This window comes from Lolium rigidum, chromosome 4 (genome assembly GCF_022539505.1).
Source record: "Lolium rigidum isolate FL_2022 chromosome 4, APGP_CSIRO_Lrig_0.1, whole genome shotgun sequence".
Taxonomy (NCBI): domain Eukaryota; kingdom Viridiplantae; phylum Streptophyta; class Magnoliopsida; order Poales; family Poaceae; genus Lolium; species Lolium rigidum.
In genome coordinates this window covers 149,183,298-149,205,309 of record NC_061511.1, presented here as the reverse complement: position 1 = coordinate 149,205,309, position 22,012 = coordinate 149,183,298, and the positions used below count along the sequence as shown (strand labels likewise).

The 22,012-nt window shown below is 44.6% G+C and overlaps 1 protein-coding gene and 1 pseudogene across 1 annotated transcript; both read right to left on the bottom strand.

The window, feature by feature from the left end:
- Positions 1-255: 255 nt before the first annotated feature.
- On the bottom strand, positions 256-820 carry LOC124649238 (protein RESPONSE TO LOW SULFUR 2-like). Its single transcript, XM_047188889.1, has one exon. It carries the CDS (start codon positions 737-739, stop codon positions 431-433), a length of 309 nt encoding a protein of 102 aa, XP_047044845.1. The 5' UTR covers positions 740-820; the 3' UTR covers positions 256-430.
- A 7,439-nt stretch (positions 821-8,259) lies between these two features.
- On the bottom strand, positions 8,260-9,585 carry LOC124647618 (annotated as a pseudogene).
- Between the last annotated feature and the right edge of the window lie 12,427 nt (positions 9,586-22,012).

The window sequence follows — 22,012 nt, the reverse complement described above, 5'->3', positions numbered from 1 at the left end:
CCTCGGGGAGCGTGAGTGACCCGTTTTCTCACCGTGCTAGTACTTTCTTGAAGTCCGTAAAAGATCTTGTTTTCATGTGTTAATGTCAAGGTTGCCAATCGAATAAGGCAAGACCGAACTGCAAGAGATGCACATAACTATATTTATATAAGTTCGATCGTAATCAAGGAATCCATTGTGTATGAGATCGATAAATGCATATACGTAGCAACTCAACACAAGTGTACACAAGACCAAGAAGATTTCAGTTGTTCCCCAAAGAGACATTTGGAACTGCGCAAATGACACTATACACATCTCAAGTAAAAAATGCACATCCTGTACACACCGCACTGACCACACGACAAAGAAGTTGAGATGAAGAAAACCAAATCCGTGCAGTCTCGCATGATCCTTAGCATATACGGAGCACAGAAGGGTGCAAGCATGGTCAGTGCATGCCGCCAGCGGCGACGCCGCTCTGGAGGCCGGAGGACCTGAGCACGCCGTCCATGAAGGCGAGCCTCTCGGAGAGCGCCCTGACGTGCTGCTGGTACTCGAGAGCCTCCTCCATGGCCTCCGCCTCCAGCTCGCCGAGCTGCACGCACAGCCGCTCCTCGGCCTCCTCCGCCACGGCCACCCGTGCCAGCGCCGCCTCAAGCTGCTGCCGCAGCCGCTCCTCCCTCGCCTCCGCCTCGGCCATCGCCCTCGCGAGCTCCGAGCTCTTGCCGTCCATGGCCGCGGCTGCCTTCCTCGCCATATAGTTTAAGCTTCCTAACTTCTCTGGGGCAAAGATGATCTCTCAGTGCTACAATGGAGTATTATGCACGAGGCTGCGATCGAGTTGGCTTGGATCTCCCTCGATCGGGTTGTTGCGCCGTTTATATAGGGCCGCCGGAACCGCTGGGGTGGGCTGCAGGCTTGCAGCTGCGAAGGGGAGACGGAAATGCGGCCAGGTTCAATGAATCGATCCCGCACGTTGTGCTACATGGAGGGTGAGGTCATCATCGGCCATGCTTTGCCCGCACGTCTCTCTTTTTCCTCCTCTTCCTCCTGGTTCAGAGGTCTGCGACTGCTGGAGCTGGATAGTCAAACACTATGGAGTGGGAATAATATTCTTTGCGTAATTCAGCTGCCACATTGTAGCCGTTGGATCCAGCATCGGACGGTACAAAATGAAGCGGGAGAAATGATTGGTCTCGATCAATTCTCACGTTAAGCTTCCAGGCCCAGTTCTGAATTGATTTGATCTCAAGCAAACAGGCATCTATTCCTTGAGAACTTTGTAGTTGATGCTGATTTCGTTTATGAAATCGGGTGTCTACTCCTCGCTAAAAAACAAGCACCTCTTCCTGATTATAGAGTAATGATGGTCTAAAATGTATGGAAGAAACTCTACGAAATTGACATTGTTGACACGAGAAGCGTCTCTGTCTCGTGCATACACGAGGTAATTTTCAAATCCAAAATTAACGCCCGCGACATGTAAAATATACAACTCGTGTTGCGGCCTGCATGCATCAGAACAAGGAGTGACGTGGTTAGACGGAAAAGAGAGTGACCTTGGTTACTACTTACAAAAGTAAAGCTTGCACTCCAAAAGCTTCATACATTTTGTCCACACGAAATTCCCCTACCAGAAATTTAATTCGGCTTTCGAGTGAATTAATTTGAGCCTATTGCTTGAAAAACATATTCTAAAGTGTCAAAAATTTCAGAAAAATATCTCACATGTACATCCTGGATATTCTATGTTGGCACATAATTTTTGGGGAAAAACTGAAAAAGTACGTAGTATCTTTTTTTTTTGTGTCATGTGTTAAAAAAATACAAGACTCCAACAAAACTATTCACTGGATTTTATTTTTATTTTTTACATAGGCCACATAAATAAATCATGAAAACTTCTATACGAACATGGAATGTGTGGAAGTACACACATTTTTTCTCATATTTTAACATTTTAAGTTTTGTATTTTAATGCTTTCATAATAGGTTTATATGCACATGGGAGCTAAATCACCACCTCCACACCTCATTTCTCGCCGATTATTACTTCGGCCATAAGTGACATATACCTGCCAATTACAAGGTACTCCCCCCATACCAAAATAAGTTTCGTACATGTAATTAAAATGTGTTTAGATACGTCCACATCTAGATAAAGTTTAAAGTCTGCATATCACACTTATGATGCGTGGTGAGTCGATTTGTAAATAGTGTGTTGTTGTGTGAGCAGTGAAGGATCCACATGGTGCCAAGAGGGTGCACTAGATTTTTTTTAATAGTATATTAATATCAAAAAATAACAATTACACTCAGCCTCTGCAACAACGTCCAACCCTAATGGCAGTACGGATGCAAACAGCCAAAAAAGAGTAAAGAAAACTAAGAAATAAAAGTCCCGCTACAGCATTCTAGACCTAGCAACAACAATACAACCACCACCGTGACAACACCTGAAGTACAGACTCTCCAAAAGTGAGTCTAGTTACCAAGAGGGTGCACTAGATACCAAGAAAAGTTAATCTTCTTTGTATATCAAGAAAAATTCACCACATACCTAAAAAAAAAAATTTCACCACATATGCTCCCCTAAAACAAGGATCTATATATTTTGTGGCTCCATGGTTGCCTCTGCTCTAGAGGCCCCGCTTAGAGGATACTCCATCTATTCCGAGTTAGGTTTTTTTTTGGATATTTTCGATAACCCACAAGGGAAAAGAGTAAGTGCCATAGAATGGCTCTAGAGCCTTTCAGCTAACACTGCTAATCAAAAGATGAGCCACCACAATCGCTGCGACCACCACAACAATGACTCGCAAAGCCCAACAAGCACATCAAGGTCACGTCTTGAACAACCTCGGCTACAGAAGACACTTCAACTAGACTACCCGAGCCAACGTACCCTCCACCCATGAGCTCCTAGAGGTCAGGAGCGAATGTCGGGACTTGAGGAGTATAGAGAAAGACACCATCTTGGAAGCACCAGCTAGCTCATACACATCACCCTGGAGGCCCATGCCCTAGGCACCGACAAAACCAGAGTGGCGCGAAGGACCATTTGTATGACGTGTTGTCTCCAAAATGATGTTTCCAACAAAGAAGCGACGTCGAAGACACCGCCATTGCTGATCCAGCACGCCAAATCGAGGCTTTCACCTGGAGAGAACACCCCGAGGGTGGGGAAGATGCAGGAGCTTCACAACGATGCCTCCATCAAGGGAAACGATGCCCGAAGGTGCCGTGTTCGCCGGCACCGACACAAGTTGGACAAGATTTTCATCCGAATAGCATGCTGTCGGAGAACCGCAACATCACCTTGTCGTCATCGTCGCACTTCCATGGTCGACCACCTCCATAGCAGGGAGCAATGGGCGCACAATGACATGAGTAAACCAATACAACCAAATGTGTCTAGATACATATGACTTAGAATATTACTTGAACTGAAGCCCCTAGCTAGCGTCACGTAGATTCATTCGGGTATGATTTTAGCGAGAGACTTGTTATCTGAAAATACATTGTGGAGACTATGATAAGGATTCGTCTTGTGGGCAGACATACACATCACTAGGAGCTACTTTCCCGTCTCGATTTAACAGACATGCACGTTGTTTAAAAATTTGGTTTGACCATTACTTTGGTCGATAAAATATGAAATATATATTAAAAAGGTTATATCATTCTAAACCTTTTTTAAATACGGATCTAATGATATAGATTTTGTGGACATATAATTTATATTTTATTTATTAAACTAATAATCAAATTTTGTCTTAAACTAAGTGCGCGTGTGTTAAATGGAGTAGAAACGTCGAGTTCTACAATGGCAAGGACAGGACATAGGCGACCATTCCCCAGCCCCCTCGTCCCACCCGTCAATTCACTAGAGATGGAGTACTGAAACAAGGAAAAGATCTCCCAAGATCAGGATCGAAAGCTCACGCAGTTCCCCACCGAACATATCCCGCGCCTCATCAGATCCAAATCTCCAAACGAAAGGCACCTCCACTGTGGGTGCGCGATCATGAACGTCCCGTCGCCGCGTCCCGATCCCGTGGCTCTTTCGGCGCCGCGAAGAGCCGCCGTGGGGGGTCCCGGACCAGACGGCCTTTCGACCTCGGGGCTGCGCGCGATTGCAGGTTGCCGCTGCCGGCCTCTTTGGCCCTTGCCGCGTGCGTGTCCCCCGTAGCGTACGTGTGGCGCTCGAGAGCTCCGCCCGTCCCTGTCGTCGACGCCACGAGCTTTTGTCCGCGGCGGAACAGGATCGTTGCTGAGCGTCGTGATTGATATCGTCGGCACGGCCGGCACGGGGAATATGACCGTGCTTCGTACGAAAGCATGAAGCTTTGGAAGGATGTGATGATGCCCGGATTCGAGTTGTCGCTGGGAGAAACACCGTGCCCAAATGAGGATGTGAAAAGGGTGTAGGAGAATCTGTCTATCTTCCTCACAAAATCTCACCGAAACATATTCTGGCTTCTGAGCATTCAAATTTGCCTCCTTGTTTTTGTGCATGGATCGTATACTCCAAATACGTGTAAAAAAGCTAGTCACGTTGAAATATATTGCCTAGCCTCTCCAACGGATCTGTCTTTTGGTTAAACAATTTAGAGCATACAATTTTACATGATATCGAACCTACAAATTCCTAGATTCAAATCCTGTTCAACCCTGTATTAAAATCAAATATTTGTGGTCTTCCTATAAAAAGCCATCGGCACATGATATGTCCGTCGGGCCCTTGTGTGCTTTCTGTAGTACCATGTCTAAGATCTGGGGGTCTTGGAAAAGAAGAAGAAATCCAACCATTCTACAAGTGAGGGGAGGTATTGTAGCTGCTTCAAGTAGATTGAGCTTTTTTTTTTCTAGGAAATTATTCTGGCAAGCCTCAACTTGAGGGTTTGCATTGAGTCATTGACGTCGATTAGGTAGGACAGTGTAGACTGCATATTGTCTTCACATGTATTTTATTAGCTTCTAGATTTTTTTTGTGCATCTCTCAAATTTTGTTATATTTATGGTTACTAGCACAAATGCCCGTGCGTTGCCACGGGAGAACGAAAAAATTTACTCACTATGAAGACTCTCTTTCTCCTATTTTTTCTCCTTTGCATATATCATATCTCGCGGTCTCTTCTTCCACTTCACCTCTCTACCCACTTCACTTGTACTTGGTTTAGCATTGCCATCTCCGCCCTCCTTTGGCCTTGTTGCTTTAAAAATTTGCCATCTCATGTAACCTGATGAAACATCAAATAGTGATGTTAAATTTTGTGACGTACTAACCAAATCTACGTAGGTTAGTCTAGGGGCAACTCAATAGGAAGTATATAGGCTAATTTTTGCCTGCTTCACCTTAGTACATCATTAATAAAAGTGGGGAAACCAAGCCTTTCAGTCCCAAACAAGTTGGGGTAGGCTAGAGTTGAAACCCATAAGATCTCGAAGCCAAGTCATGGTTCCGGAACGTGGATAGCTAACTTCCGTGCACCCCTATCCATGGCTAAATCTTTGTCGATATTCCAAACCTTCAGGTCTCTCTTAACGGACTCCTCCCATGTCAAGTTTGGTCTACCACGACCCCTCTTAACATTCTCAACACGCTTTATCCGTCCGCTATGCACTAGCGCTTCCGGAGGCCTCCGTTGGATATGTCCAAACCATCTGAGACGATGTTGATCGATGCTACCCAACTCTCTCCCGTATATCGTCGTTTCGTACCCGATCCTTTTTTGTGTGGCCACATATCCATCTCAACATGCGCATCTCTGCTACACTTAGCTGTTGGATATGTCGTCTCTTCGTTGGCCAACACTCCGCGCCATACAACATCGCAGGTCGGATAGTTGTCCTTTCATAACTTAAAATCCCGAGTTGGTGGAATCTTTCATAACAATCAACTAAACAATACTACTCCCTCCATCACGTTTAAGGTGTTTTAGGTGTCGGAAGTCTAGTTGAAAATATTTTTTAAATATCCATCCTTCCTATTTCAAAAACGCGCCAATGGATCCCCGATCCCCGATCGATCTTAGCCTCGCGCCGGCGGAATCGCGCGCTTGGGCTCCAGCTTCGCGCCGACAGGCCTCCCGCGCTCGCGCCCGCAGCTTCCCCGGCGCTCCTCGCAGCCTCGTTGGCCTCGCGGTGGAGCTCAGAGCCTCGCGCCGGCGGGCGACCTCTCGCCTCTTGTCGCGCCGTGTGAGCTCGCATCTTGTCGCGGGCCCCCTGCTATGTCTTCAGCTGGTAGGTCTGCAACACTTGTTGATTTCACTTGATACTTCACCATAATCTACATCACGGGTTGATTTATACGCATCAGTATAGCAGCACATGCTGAAGAGTTCAGAGTCTAATTTTGGAACTGAAGAACGTGTTAATTCTATCAAAATAAGAACACCTTGATTATCTTGTCCCTCACCTAGATCCTTTCAAAATAAGAACATGTTATATGCCTCCTGAAAGGTTATGCATCTATGAAAGATAACAACTACTCCCTACTCCCATTTGCAAGGATAAGTTCATAGATACTACATTGCACGCCCATTTGCAAGTTAAGAGGGATTAGGTTTCTTGTATTTTTAGAATAAAGTCGTTTGCTGGCATTAGTTTACTACTGCAGCCGGTCGGATTATTGGGATCTCAAAAGAAAAGAAAGACATCAGTGACATTAGGAAAGAAAGATCTCAGCGGAAATTCAATTCGGCTCCCGGGTGCGTATGCTCCCTATACCAAAAAATTATATTTCGAGTTGTCGAAAAATTTTGACAAAAAATTCTACATGTACATCTCCATAATATATGTGCATTCGTCAAGTTTCACGAAAAATCAATACTTTTTGTGATCTATGTAAAAAAGAGAAAATTTATCTTGTAAAAAGCATTATTTTTAGGACTGAGTTTTCTCTTTTTTATACACTTCACATGGCAAGTCCATTTTTAATGAAACAACTTTGTGAGTGTGTAGCATGTGAATATGTACGTGCGAATTTTTCGTTTCAATTTTTTTGAAGTTCAAAATATGTGTAAGATGAAATCGAAAATAGAGGGAGCATATGCTCCCATGTTCCAAAACACCACTCCCAGATCTCAGTATCTTTTATGATTAGAAGTAACAGTAGCAATGGCAATGTAAGCAACTAATACTATTGGTCAGTATGTAGCTAAGTTTCAGAGATGTGGACTTCGCTTGAAGTTATTGTCTCCCCTAACAGTGGCAGAGACAAATAGCATGTGGTATAATGTAGTGGTATCTCCAAAATGAAGTCAACTAACAGTAGATTTTACTCCCCTAGTCGTGGCAGAGACAAATAGCATGGAGTATTTGTAAGGAACAAATCTACCTGGCAGAAGCAAAATGGAGTATAGTACTTGTTAGTTAGCTAATGCCATATATGCCATGTACACTTACCAAATTCTAGTTGCCAAAATGCATTTGGTCTTGTCTGACCAGTGACCATCGATACCAGGCTCGATTCCTTGCACATTCTTGATCTACCCAAGCATGGAGTACTAAATGGCCTCCTTTCTCTGTCAGCATGTGTTGCAAAGTGAGGATATTTAAGTATACAATATTATCCAGATCTTAATAGTGACAAAAATAAGGAGATCTCATAATTATACAATATGCAAAGTGAGGATTGTTTTGCACTTTTGCTGCTGTATATTCTGCCATATATCATCAATAACAGTGCAAGCTAGCCTTAGAACAACATTACATCACCTGCACAATGGTACATCATCTTTGGGCCATTCCGTTTTAACAATACAATCTAAATAATCCCACACGATAACACATAGAAGAATGTTTACCTCATCTCTCATGTCCTCGATGGCACCTCTGCTATTTCCTAAAACCTCATCCAGCCCTCCTAGTATAATTCTGAAAGCATCAATCTACATAAAGAAACACCAATTTAAGCGATCAATCTAAATATACCTCGAATCCATTACATTTGCCACAGGTAAAATTTCAAAGGAAAATTAAAGAACCAATGAGCAGATAAGCATCAGAACAAAAAGAAACTAATATCATAATGGTAGGTAGGAGCAGAAGATATGGTCGCTACGGTCTTAGCATATAATACTTGTATTAGATAAGCATACATGCATTACTTTGTCTCACTAATAAACCAAAAAGAAACATGACTGTATGAGGTAGTATAGAATAGTTAAATGGTGACAATAGATGTACAACAACTGCATATTTTCATTTGAAAAAATAAATACATAATACGACAAGTTTGAGCATCCACGTGACAAGGGAACTGAAGCTTTCTCACATGTACAACAACTTTGCTTTATAATTCTGATATACATGCCAAGCACAAACTTGTTGAGTAGTATTTGGCCAGGCTGCAGCCATTGCACTACTCAACTGAATAGATTGATCTATTAAAGCTACCGCTGGCTGTTTCCCATGCATGACGATCTTAAAACTCTCTAACAGCCACTTAAACGACTCAAATGATTCATCATAGAGTAAAGCTGCACCAAAAATAATTGTTTGCCTGTGATGATTCACGCCAAGGAACAATGTCAATGGCCTGCCATAGTGCCATATCCATTTATCTTGTATGTTGTGTCCAGACAGAGCACATCGCTGAAGTAGTTGAAGTCATTTCTAGATTTTGGATCTGCCAAAATAAAGTTGGTTAGCTTGTCATCCTCATCAATCTGCACGGTATAAAAGAACGTGGGGTTATCCATTTGCATAGTCTGCAAATATTTCAATATGGCTCCACCATCGCCAGGTTGCATCATCTTCATGCGCTTTGAATGGAGATAATTCTTATAATCTGCTAGGAGGAGGGAAATATTTCGAGGGAAACCAACTTGTCTCACAACAAGATCACCAGTTGCTTTTGTAGTTGGTGTCACTACGGAATCATCGACTGATTCTGTTTCCCCAGACTGAAGTTCCATCAATATCCTCTGTGACCTTAGCATATGCATCGTCGAAGGAGGGTCAGCTGATGATTGTGCTCTGCTTTAAAATCAGTGAGTCCATATTTACACTCTAGTGTGACTTTAATAATCAACCGTGTTGGACAGCCAATTCTTATATCTAACCTTGGCTTCTTGGCTTCCAATGAAGTTTTATCCCTGTTGTAACCCTCTCTTGAGCACACAAAAGCCCTTACTTTGGTAATATTTTCAGTAGATTTATGCGATGTGCTTTTTCGAACACTAAAACCAATATGCCCAGCATATTTATTGTAGAATTCATATGATATTTCCTCTCAAATTCCATGTCCACCTCAAGAACCAGCTTAGCAAGCGAAGCCTCATATCTATAGGTGATTCAGTTTCTATCATTCTTCTCATTTTCCCCTGAAGAACAAAATATAAATAAGTTCAGTAACAAGAAAAAGGAGGCACATTTAATTGTACCAGACCTTAACCAGTACCACCATAATAAGATGAAAACAGTAAATGGATCTACATGCTTGGGCCACAAAGTAAAATTCAACTCTGAAAAGAACTATTTTTTGATGGTTTAGGTACTTGTGCAACTTGAAAAAATTCACCACAACTAACTGGAATTAAAGACATTGCAAAGGTGAGGAGTAAAAGATGGTATTACAGATGGCAAACGATCCATGTCATATACAGTAAGGTAAAAGTAAATTGGTGTGTATCTGTGCTACATGATATTGTCCCCGGCCCATACTTTATCCAAGTACTGCAAGATCCTAAGAAAGGAATTCTCTAATGGCTAGTGCACCAGCGTATCCTCACCATTGCCTCTCCGAACAGTCTGTTTAGTTTCACTAAAAGGTAAGGGAAAAATCATTTGATAATAACATGCAAGTATCTAACGACATTGACCTACAAGTGCTTCAGAACTGTAGAGAAGGCAGTAGAGAGATAATGTAAAGCTCAATTACCGTCTAGTTTCTACAGACAACGTGCAGAGTACCATCATGGTATGTTAATATGATAATGTGCCAGAAAACGAAATTATCTTCCATCCGATTTGTAGCTATATTCAAAATCAGCACAAGAACTTGAAGTTTGGCATGTTAAAAAGCGGTGCTTGAACCTCGGTGTGTCACAATCAAGTTTGTCAATTCACAGATTTTAAAACAGGTGTACACGTACAGATTGGTGATTACAACTTCTTCCATCACGAAACAAAATTTGAAATTAATCTAGCACAGATCAGGAACATCACGATAACTAATTTGTTGGTCTCCGTTCCAAGAAATTTTCCGTCTCTCTGGTTCCATGGTTCGGGACTTACCTCCAGACTGCCGGGTGATGAATCCAATGGAGGCGGTCGACAGCGAAGTCTTGCTTCAGAAGGAAGGGTGGGCTGATGTCAACACCCGGATTTTTAAGTCCGAATGCCTATTATGTCATACATCGCAATCCCAGGAATATTGTTGTTGCGAGGCATAATAGTTAAGTATCACAGTCATCATTCATTACAAACCATAATGTCTTACAACTTGGAATCACATGATCCATATTACACGAATAGTTGATCTATTGATCAACGAACAAACACAAGTTCATTGCGGAAGCGTAAGATACAAGGACTCTCTAGTCCACGAGGCCAACGCTTGACGTTAGAAGCTCCTAGTTGTGGTAAACGTCCTGCTGGTCGTCATCCTCGTATCTGCTGCTCGGCTTCATAGTCCGGCCATTTGAATAGCCGGGGACAAAGCCGTGAGTACTTTTAAGTACTCGCAATCTAATACTAATGTAAGTACTAAACTTGCTATTGAAGTGTTCTAAGCTCTAAGGTTATTTGCATAAAGCCAATTTTATTTGATAAACCTTTTTGTAAACAACTCCTCATGTGCTAACTAACTCAAGTGGGAACATTAGTGTCATTCCCACAACTCAATTGTGATTCAAAACCCAAGTCACCGTTCAAGTTCAAAAAGATGTAAATTCTGATGACGGAAACGAGTATGGCCTTTCCAAGCTGTCCATGACCGCGGACGCGGCTATTCGAATAGGTTTACACTCAGCGAGAGGTTGCACACTTGTGCCACAACATTTGATTACATCCGTCGAGGATAAAACCTCGAAAAATCGTAACTCGAGTACGCGGATCATCAACCATAACCTTTCACTTACATATCCTAGTATAGGCACCTCTCCCCATGAGCTTGGCCTCCCGGTGAAAACCAGCTGTTAACCCGGGAACTGCACAGGGCTTGGGCCGGACATTCACCTCGTTACACGTCATTTCTCATCGTTTCTTTTGTTGTAGAGGCAGCCTTCGACCTAACCCCGATGACGCTTGTTTAGAGGGAACCCATACTAAGATACATAAATTTCCAGCCTAAGCCTTACCCATAATCAGGTATTGTGGGGGTACTCAAAAATTGGAATGGTATCGCATCCAACTCAATCATCAGTTTTTAGCCAAAATCACCAAGTCAAAATTCATGTCATATTCACCTTCAAAATCTTTCAATGGAAATGACTCATCATTCCAAGGTTTTCACCGTCATCATTTCATAACACATGTTCCCATCTAGAGTAGTCATTTTTAGTATTTAGCACTAGCCACTATGTATGAGGGGTGCTAAGTATTTGCTTTGCTCCTAGGCTAAGTTTGATACTCTTGTACTAACTCAAAACTAACCCAGTAAATCATAATTCAAAAAGTACTTTGATAAAACAAAAGTAGATAAAGCTTGTAAAGTAAAAGCTGGGAATTAGGATCATAAGCACAAAGTAAATGGGGTAATGCCTTGCTCATGGTGAGCTTGCACTTTGCAAGAGTATTATCTTGCCTTGGTTGGGAAACTGGTCAAAGTGGTCTTCTTCTCCTTGGAAGTAGACCTCCTCCTCCTCCTGGTACTCCTCGGTACTAGCGTCTAAAATACGAATACGGGGTACACAATCATCACACCAAACTTATCTAATTAAACTAAGCACAAACATGGTTCACACACTTAAACTAGCATCACATATTACTATTTGGTTGGTGGATGTGTTCTTCTTTTTATTTAAGAAAAATAATTTCCTCTCATACTAAACTTAATTGTTACTTTGTATTATTCAGAGAAATAATTTCCTCTCATTATCTTATTAAGATTTAATTTCTCTTCTGCATAATATGTGACCTAGGTTGACCCAAGTCAACCTCTTCACACTTATCATTTGGAGAAAATGATTTAAATGAGGTGAGCACCTCATACCATTTAATTCTAGCATAACAAAGATTTAATATCACCAACAATTCCTATGGGACCTAAATAACCAGAGTCTCCACTTCATTTGGAATTGGTGGTGACAAGATTTAAATGAGGGAAAAATCCCACATAAGATTTATTAATAGTTTTGGACAATATCTTTGACTAGAAAATAGCCATAAAGTCATTTAAAACAACTAAACCATGATCATTCAAAGTAAGCATAGCATATTCTTGTAGAAACAATTAGTATAAGTGAAAAGTGAAATATTGGAGGTGGAATTAACTGAAAAGCATTTATGGTTGATTTTTAAGAATTATTACAAGGCAGAAAAGTCCCTGCCTTGTTTATTTTGTCATTTCATTTCTACAAAAGATCTAGGGTTCTAGTCAGTGGCAAAGTGTAGATAATTTCCTAAGGTTTCCAGAAAGATAAAGTTTGCAAAATTTGGCCGAATAGATTTGTCACAAATGAATTTCAAAGTTTGCATCAGATTGTAAATTTCATATACTACGGAAATTCGAATTTGAATTGGTGGGCTCGCGCGGGAAAAAGAGTTGGGCCGGCCCACTTCGCGTCCGGCGCGAGCAGGTCGTCGACGGCGGGACCCACACGTCGGCGGAGCTTACTTACCGAACCGGTGCGGGGAAGTGAGGAGCGTTGGATCGGGCGATGATCTAACGGTCCGGGGTTGTCGTCGTCGACGGCGAGAGGCGATGGCGGCGCGGCGGCGGCGAGGGGTCGGAGGGGGTCGTCGGAGCTCCGGCGGCCGTCGAAGTGGTGCGCCGCGTCGTTGTCGATGATGGGGAGGCGCACTGGAAGCAGCGGCGCGTCTCGGGGCGGCCTCCTTCCCCGGCGGACTTCGGCTTCGGTATGCGGCGGCGAGCTAGCAATTGGGGCGAGGCAGTGGCTAATCGATGGAATTGAGGCGGCGAGGAGAAGCTGTGAGGTGAGGGAAGGTGGGTGGCGTGCTCAATTTGGGGCGCGGAGTGCCCCTTTTATAGCGGCTCCGAGCCAGGGCGGGCGGTCATGGTGACGGTGGCTCTGGCGCGCTCCCGTCGATCAACGGCGTGGGCGAGGTCATGGGCGTGTCTCGGCAAGCTCAGGGAACGTCACGGCGAGCTCCGAATAGCGTTCGGTGGTCAAGCACAGTGGGGTGCGTCACGCGTCCGTGGGGTACAGTGGCGGCTGGTCGTGGACGCGGTCGTCGTCCACGGCGTTCCCGCGGCCTCGTGCGCGTGTCCAGGCGAGGCAGAGCTCCGTGGTGCGTCTACTGGTGGTGAGCGTGAAGGCGGAGGTGACGCGAGGGCGCGGGGCGTCGTCACGCTCCGGGCGTCCGGGGTGAGTGCCATGCGCGCTGCGGCGCGGCATGGACGTGTCCTGGGCGCCACGCGGGCGCGCGTGTGCCGACGTCTGCGGTGCTTGGCTTCGTCGGGGCGGTGGGCGGGCAGCATCGGGGGAGTGAGATGGAGAGATTTGACATGGTGATGCATGCTGCATTTGACCGGATGAGGAGATGGCATGAAGTGGCATGCCATGCCACGACATGGCATGGTTTGGGTTGTTTAATTCAAACCCTGTCCGAGTGCAAGTGGTGAGGTTGATGTGGTGAGGTGAGAGGGCTCTCCGGAAGTGCGAGAGAGGGCAAGGTTGGACCAAGTCCAAGGTAGAAATGAGGTATGGGCTCAAATTTTTACCACGCCTGACAAGGTGTTCGACGAGAATGCCCGCAAGAAAATAATTTTTGAAATTTGCAAATCTTTTTGGTGGGTTGCAAACAAATAATTAATGGAGCATTTTGGTGGTGGTGGTGGTCAAAATAGAATTGATATGCAAAATCCCATTTTGCATATGATCTTACATATGTGAGAAAGTTCCAACTTTGCTTGCTTCCCATTTGGAATTGGTAAAGATTTTGGGGTGGTGGTTTTGGGCAAAGTTGTAGTGCTTGAGGTTGTCTTGGATGATGTGAAAAGAAATGGTCCAGGGTAGAAGTGAAAAGTGAAAATACGGGGGCTCAAAGTGAGTACCAGATTATAAATGTCACATATGACCATATCACATGTGAGCTCATATTTATCTAAATTTTGATTTGAATGTGGTTTGATGTTTTCCAAAGTTGTTAATAAAGGTTTAGTAACCAATTACAAGTGATGGTGCAAACCAAATTGGCCTTGATCAAAGATTTGTAAAAATGGCATAGGCCTTATGTAGGTGTGAAGTGGATTTTTATTATTTCTTTTCTATTTCACTTTTATTTGACTTTGGGTGATCAAGTGATCATTGCTAGGGTTTTAGAGGGAGAGAGCAACACATAAACAAGCATCATGGCAAAAACACCCTCAAAATAATTAATAAGGTGATCTACATGCATAAACCTATATGATGAGAAAAAGTTTTTGTTAACTCTGATTTTTGGATTCTTGAATTTCTCTCTTGTTCATTTTATTGAAATTTGGGATGTTACAAACCCTTCCCCCTTACAAAAGATCTCGTCCCGAGATCTAGAGAAAACTAGGTACTAAAGAGATCTGGGTATTCCTTCTTCATATCTTCCTCGCGTTCCCAAGTTGCTTCTTCTTCGGTGTGATTACTCCATTGTATCTTCGGGAACTTGATACTTCGGTGCGGGTGGTCCTGAATGCTTCTTCAAGGATGCGAATAGGCACTTCGCGGTAGGTTAGATCCTGGTTGAGATCAATGGCTCTGTGGTCGATGTTCTTGAATACTTCGGTCTTTTCTGGTACTTCTAGGCACTTTCTAAGCAGTGAGATGTGAAACACATTGTGTACGGCGGACATCTCTTCCGGCAGTTCCAATTGATATGAGACTTCTCCTCGGCGACTCAGAATCTTGAATGGTCCGACATATCTGGGGGCGAGCTTTCCTTTGAGTTGGAATCTCTGCATTCCTTTGAGGGGTGAGACTTTGAGATACACAAAATCTCCGATTTCGAATGTCATCTCTCGGCGTCTCTTGTCGGCGTAGCTCTTCTGTCTTGATTGGGCGGTCTTGAGGTATTCGCGGATCTTGTGCACCTTCTCTTCGGCTTCGCGGAGAATGTCGGGGCCGAAGACTTGGCTATCTCCGACTTCTGACCAGTTCAGAGGGGTACGGCATTTCCTTCCGTACAGGGCTTCAAAGGGGGCCATCTGTAAGCTGGCTTGGTAACTGTTGTTGTAGGAGAATTCTGCGTAAGGTAGGCAATCTTCCCATTTGGATCCATACTCTAGCACACAGGCTCTCAACATATCTTCTAGTATCTGGTTGACTCTCTCGGTTTGTCCGTCAGTCTGTGGGTGATAGGCGGTGCTGAAATTCAGACGGGTTCCTAGTCCTTCATGTACTTTCTGCCAGAATCTTGAGGTGAATTGTGATCCTCTATCTGACACAATTGACTTGGGGGTTCCGTGCAGGCTGACTATTCTGGAGATGTATAATTCTGCAAGCTTTGGGCCTTGGTACGTGGTCTTGACGGGGATGAAATGTGCCACTTTGGTCAACCTATCAATGACTACCCAAATGGAGTCATTTCCTCTGCTAGATTTGGGCAGTCCTGTGATAAAGTCCATACCGACAGAATCCCATTTCCACTCAGGAATCTGTAAGGGTTGCAACAGTCCTGCGGGTCGTTGATGTTCTGCCTTGACTCGTTGACATATATCACACTTGGCGATGTAGCTTCCGATCTCTCGCTTCATTCCGTGCCACCAGAATTGTTCCTTCAGGTCTTGGTACATCTTGGTTCCTCCGGGGTGGATTGAATAAAGGGTGTCATGGGCTTCTTGCAGAATGACTTGTTTCAAGTCGAGTCCGATGGTACGCAGAGACGTTCTTTGTACCAAAGAACTCCGGCTTCGTCTACGGTAAATCCTGGTGCCTTTCCTGCAGCTATCTGACTCTTTATTCCGTCAATGCTGGCATTTCCTTTCTGGGCTTCCTTTATCTGGCTCATCAAAGTGGGTTGGAGCTCAATGCTGGCGAGGAATCCTTCGCTCACTAGCTCTAGTCTGAAATGTTCAAACTCTTGGTACAGGCTTGGTTGCTCTATTGCGATCATGGAGTTCAAGCCGACACGGCGATCTGCTCAAGGCATCCGCTACCACATTGGCCTTGCCGGGGTGGTAGTGAATTTCCATGTCGTAATCCTTGATTAATTCAATCCATCGGCATTGTCTCATGTTCAGCTCCTTCCGGGTGAAAATGTACTTCAGGCTCTTGTGATCTGAATATATCTCGCATCGATTACCCATGAGGTAATGACGCCAAACCTTCAGGGCTAAAACTACGGCTGCTAACTCCAAGTCATGAGTTGGATAGTTCCGTTCATGTTGCTTTAGTTGCCTTGATAGGTATGATATCACCTTGCCTTCTTGCATCAACACACATCCAAGACCAATCTTGGAGGCATCACAATAGACATCGAAAGGCTTGGTGACATCGGGCATGATCAGAATTGGGGCTGTGGTTAATCTGAGCTTGAGTTGTTGAAAGCTTTCTTCACATTTGTCATTCCAGTCAAACTTCTTGTCCTTCTTCAGCAGTTGAGTCATTGGTCTGGCGATGCTTGAAAATCCTTCAACGAATCTGCGGTAATATCCCGCTAATCCCAGAAATGCCCGGACTTCGATCTGGGTGGTTGGGGCTTTCCATTCCTCAACGGTTTTGATTTTTGCGGGATCTACGGCAATTCCTCCTGCAGACAAGATGTGTCCCAGGAATCCTACTTCTTTCAGCCAAAACTCACATTTGCTGAACTTGGCGTACAACTGATGTTGCCTAAGGGTTTCTAGAACCACTTCCAAGTGTTGCTCATGTTCTTCTTCTGATTTGGAGTAGATAAGGATGTCGTCGATGAAGACAACGACAAACTTATCCAAAAAGTCCATAAAGATCTTATTCATGAGATTCATGAAGTAAGCGGGGGCATCGGTCAGTCCGAAGGACATGACATTGTACTCATACAGTCCATATCTGGTGGTGAAGGCAGTCTTTGGAATATCTGTTGCTCGGATCTTCAGTTGATGGTAACCTGTCCTCAGATCAATCTTTGAGAAAACTTGGGCACCGGTTAGCTGGTCAAACAGATCTTCTATTTTTGGCAACGGATATTTGTTCTTGATGGTGACATCGTTAAGCTTACGATAATCCGTAACCAAACGAGTGGCACCGTCTTTCTTATCCACAAACAAAACTGGTGATCTCCAAGGTGACGCACTTGGTCGAATCAGACCTTTGTACAGCATATCATCCAGTTGCTTCTTCAGTTCCACTAGTTCTGCGGGGTTGATGCTGTAGGCTCTCTGGGCTATAGGTCCTGTTCCGGGATTAACTCGATGATGAACTCGATATCCCGATCCGGGGGCATACCGGGTAGATCATCCGGAAACACATCGGGGTATCGACAAACGACCCCGATTTGATCCGAGTTGGCTTGGCTACACTTTGGTTGCGGGTGAATTTTACGGGTAGTTTTTCGGATAAGTGTTCTATTATTATTCCGGTGCTACTTGTCATGGTGATGGCCTTCTTGGCGCGAGTCTATCAATCCATGATGTTTCGCCATCCAGTCCATACCCAGGACTACTTCCAATCCTTTGGTTCCCAGAACAATCAAGTTTGCATAAAAGTCTATTTCATGGATTCTGATGGGTACATCTTTGCAGAATTTTCTAGCTTTAGTGGTTGATCCAGGTATTTGAACTACCATGACATGTTTCAAGCTGATTGGTTGAATCTTACTAGTGCACACAAAATCTTCTGTAACGAACGAATGTGATGCTCCAGAATCAAACAGTACTCTTGCTGGTATTGAGTTAACAGAGAACATACCCAACACCACGTCAGGTGCTTCCTGGGCTTCCTCAGCATTCATGTTGTAGAGGCGACCTCCGCGGTTGTGCGGGTTGTTGGGGGCGAACTTCTTGCCGGTGGAGACACGGCGTTGTTGCTGAGCTGGTGGTGCGGGGTTGCCTGCGAGCTTGGCGAGCCTCTTGGGACACTCATTGGAGTAATGTCCCACTACACCACACTCATAGCAAGTGATGGTGGTCTTGTCTTGCTTGTTTGCGACGGGGATTGCATTGCTCCCGGTCCTTGGTGCGGTGTTGGTGTTGTTGTTGCTGTTGTTGTGGTTGGGGGCTCTCGGCGGAGCGCGGTTGAAGTTGTTGTTGGTGTTGTTGTTGTAGTGGCCTCCTGGCCACGGGGTTTCCTCCACTCCGGTTCTGATAAACCGGACGTGACATCTGTGCATTGGGCTTGTTGGTCCTGAAGCCTCCGCCTGAGTTGGGGCGATACCTTGGGGTATTGCTAGGCCCACTCTGGTTCATCATGCGGCGCTTGCGGTTCTCGCTGGCTTGGTGCAGTTTGCCCTCCATTTGGATGGCGGAGTCAACAAGGGCTTCGAGGTCGGCGAAGGGGATGTTGATCAACACAGTCTGCATCTCATCATGCAGTCCGTTCGAAACCTTTCCTTCCTCTTCTCGGTAGTATCGGTCTCATCCGGGCGTACCTTGACGAGTGTGAGAAACTTGTCGCGGTATTCCACCACGGACATCCGGCCTTGCTTCGGTTCACGGAACTCATCTCTCATCTTCTTTATCGGACCCGGGGCACATGGTACTTGCTGAACTTGAGCTTGAAATCTGCCCAAGTCATGAACTCGTCCTGCGTTCATGGCACGGGTGCTTGTCCACCAAGCTCTTGCTGGTCCTGCTAAGTAGTGCGTGGCAAACAGCACTTTCTCATTTTCTTCAACTCCAGCTACTTCTAGATTGTTCTCCATGGTTTGGAGCCAATCATCTCGCATCAAGTGGTTCCTCGGTCTTGCTGAAAGCTGGCGGGTTGGTATTCGGAAGTTCTTGAGCTTGGATCCTGGATGATCATGGTGGCCTTGATTGTTGTTGGCAAGCTCGTTGAAGTGCTGCAATGTTGGCTTGCCTTTCAGCTCTTCTGCTTCCCTATCTTCCGACGATAACTTGCAACATCTGCATCATTGCGTCTTGATTCATGTTGCGGGTTGGAGGGGCCATCTGAGTATTGAGATAGATCATGAGGTAAGAGGGAAATTTTCTATGGCTTGTTTTGTGTTTAAGTTTAAAAGCTTAAAACTTGAAGTCTTTTCATGATGACACAAACATACATTCATTCATAGCAAACAACACACATTACAAGCTAACACACTAAGGGTTTTAAGAACCCTTCTTCTCCAAGCTACGATACATTGGGGCGGGATACAACTCACACCTACGATAGTGCACAAGTGAACTACTCCTCATCCTCATCAACATCGATGGGGGTGTGGGCTTCATCTCCGTCGTCCAGGAAGTCGTAGTCTTCCCCCTCGGTGTTCTCATCATCCTCGAAATCGTTGTCGTCACTCAGGTAGTCGCTTCCTCCCTGAATGTCTTCTCCATCTTCCTCCATCTTCTTCATCTCGCTCCTCCCGGGCCTTGACGAGTGGCCTCGAGTGCTGCTATCTTTGCGCGGAGGCGAGTGATGGTGGCATCCCTCTTTGCCCGCTCGCCGGCGGAGAGTCCCTGCGGTCATTGGCGAGCATCTTGATGGCGTCGCCTTGCTCGATGATGCGGGCGTGAGTCTGGTTGGCGTACTCACGGGAGTGGTCGAGATCCTGCTGAGTGTGATACAGCATGAAATCGAGATGCTCCACATGGTGCTTCAGCGCCGGGTGGGATGGCATGTCCATGGGCTTTCCAGCAGAGTTACGCCTCGCGAGGTGAGAAAAGCGAGGGTGGTTGAGTGCCTCCCCGCTCATCCCGCACAGGCGTGCGAGTCCCTCCTGAAGGGCGCGGGCAAGTCCGTCCAGCCAGTTGCTCTCCATGAAGGAGAAGAGGATCCTCTCGAAGTGGGAGGCTCCATCTTGCCCCTCAAATCCGCGAGTGATGATCCACCTGCAGTTCGCCTCCTGGCTGGTTCGCGATCCGGGCTCCGTGGAACTCCGGTGCGGGCGACCCGAGTGGTCGGACGAGGCGTTGAGGTCGTGCTCGAAGATCAAGCTTCCCCCATTCCCGAGCTGGTAAAACTTCGTGTTCACGGGCTCCATCTGAAAGTGAAGTGAAGGGTTAAGTTAGAGAAGTGAACCTAGTGTGGCAAAATTTTAGGTATATTTCTAAGGAAGAACATGACTTCTCATTTTCCAAAGAACTTAAAGAGAAGACAAAGATTTAAATTTTTCAGAAATACTTCTTTCCTTTTTGAAACTAAATTTTTCGGAACGTCCATTTCTAACTAAGGTCTCCTAAGGTCAAACAATGGCTCGATACCAACTTGTCAACACCCGGATTTTTAAGTCCGAATGCCTATTATGTCATACATCGCAATCCCAGGAATATTGTTGTTGCGAGGCATAATAGTTAAGTATCACAGATCATCATTCATTACAAACCATAATGTCTTACAACTTGGAATCACATGATCCATATTACACGAATAGTTGATCTATTGATCAACGAACAAACACAAGTTCATTGCGGAAGCGTAAGATACAAGGACTCTCTAGTCCACGAGGCCAACGCTTGACGTTAGAAGCTCCTAGTTGTGGTAAACGTCCTGCTGGTCGTCATCCTCAGTACTGCTGCTCGGCTTCATAGTCCGGCCATTTGAATAGCCAGGGACAAAGCCGTGAGTACTTTTAAGTACTCGCAATCTAATACTAATGTAAGTACTAAACTTGCTATTGAAGTGTTCTAAGCTCTAAGGTTATTTGCATAAAGCCAATTTTATTTGATAAACCTTTTTGTAAACAACTCCTCATGTGCTAACTAACTCAAGTGGGAACATTAGTGTCATTCCCACAACTCAATTGTGATTCAAAACCCAAGTCACCGTTCAAGTTCAAAAAGATGTAAATTCTGATGACGGAAACAGTATGGCCTTTCCAACTGTCCATGACCGCGGACGCGGCTATTCGAATAGGTTTACACTCTGCAGAGGTTGCACACTTGTGCCACAACATTTGATTACATCCGTCAGGGATAAAACCCCGAAAAATCGTAACTCGGTACGCGGATCATCAACCATAACCTTTCACTTACATATCCTAGTATAGGCACCTCTCCCCATGAGCTTGGCTCTGAAGGAGATATGCCCTAGAGGCAATAATAAAGTGGTTATTATTTATATCTTTATGTTTATGATAAATGTTTATATATCATGCTAGAATTGTATTAACCGAAACATTAGTACATGTGTGATATGTAGACAACAAGAAGTCCCTAGTATGCCTCTTAAACTAGCTTGTTGATTAATGGATGATTAGTTTCATAATCATGAACATTGGATGTTATTAATAACAAGGTTATATCATTATATGAATGATGTAATGGACACACCCAATTAAGCGTAGCATAAGATCTCGTCATTAAGTTATTTGCTATAAGCTTTCGATTCATAGTTACCTAGTCCTTATGACCATGAGATCATGTAAATCACTTATACCGGAAAGGTACTTTGATTACATCAAACACCACTGCGTAAATGGGTGGCTATAAAGGTGGGATTAAGTATCCGGAAAGTATGAGTTGAGGCATATGGATCAATAGTGGGATTTGTCCATCCCGATGACGGATAGATATACTCGGGCCCTCTCGGTGGAATGTCGTCTAATGTCTTGCAAGCATATGAATGAGTTCATAAGAGACCACATACCACGGTACGAGTAAAGAGTACTTGTCGGGAGACGAGGTTGAACAAGGTATAGAGTGATACCGAAGATCAAACCTCGGACAAGTAAAATATCGCGAGACAAAGGGAATTGGTAATGTATGTGAATGGTTCATTCGATCACTAAAGTCATCGTTGAATATGTGGGAGCCATTATGGATCTCCGGATCCCGCTATTGGTTATTGGTCGA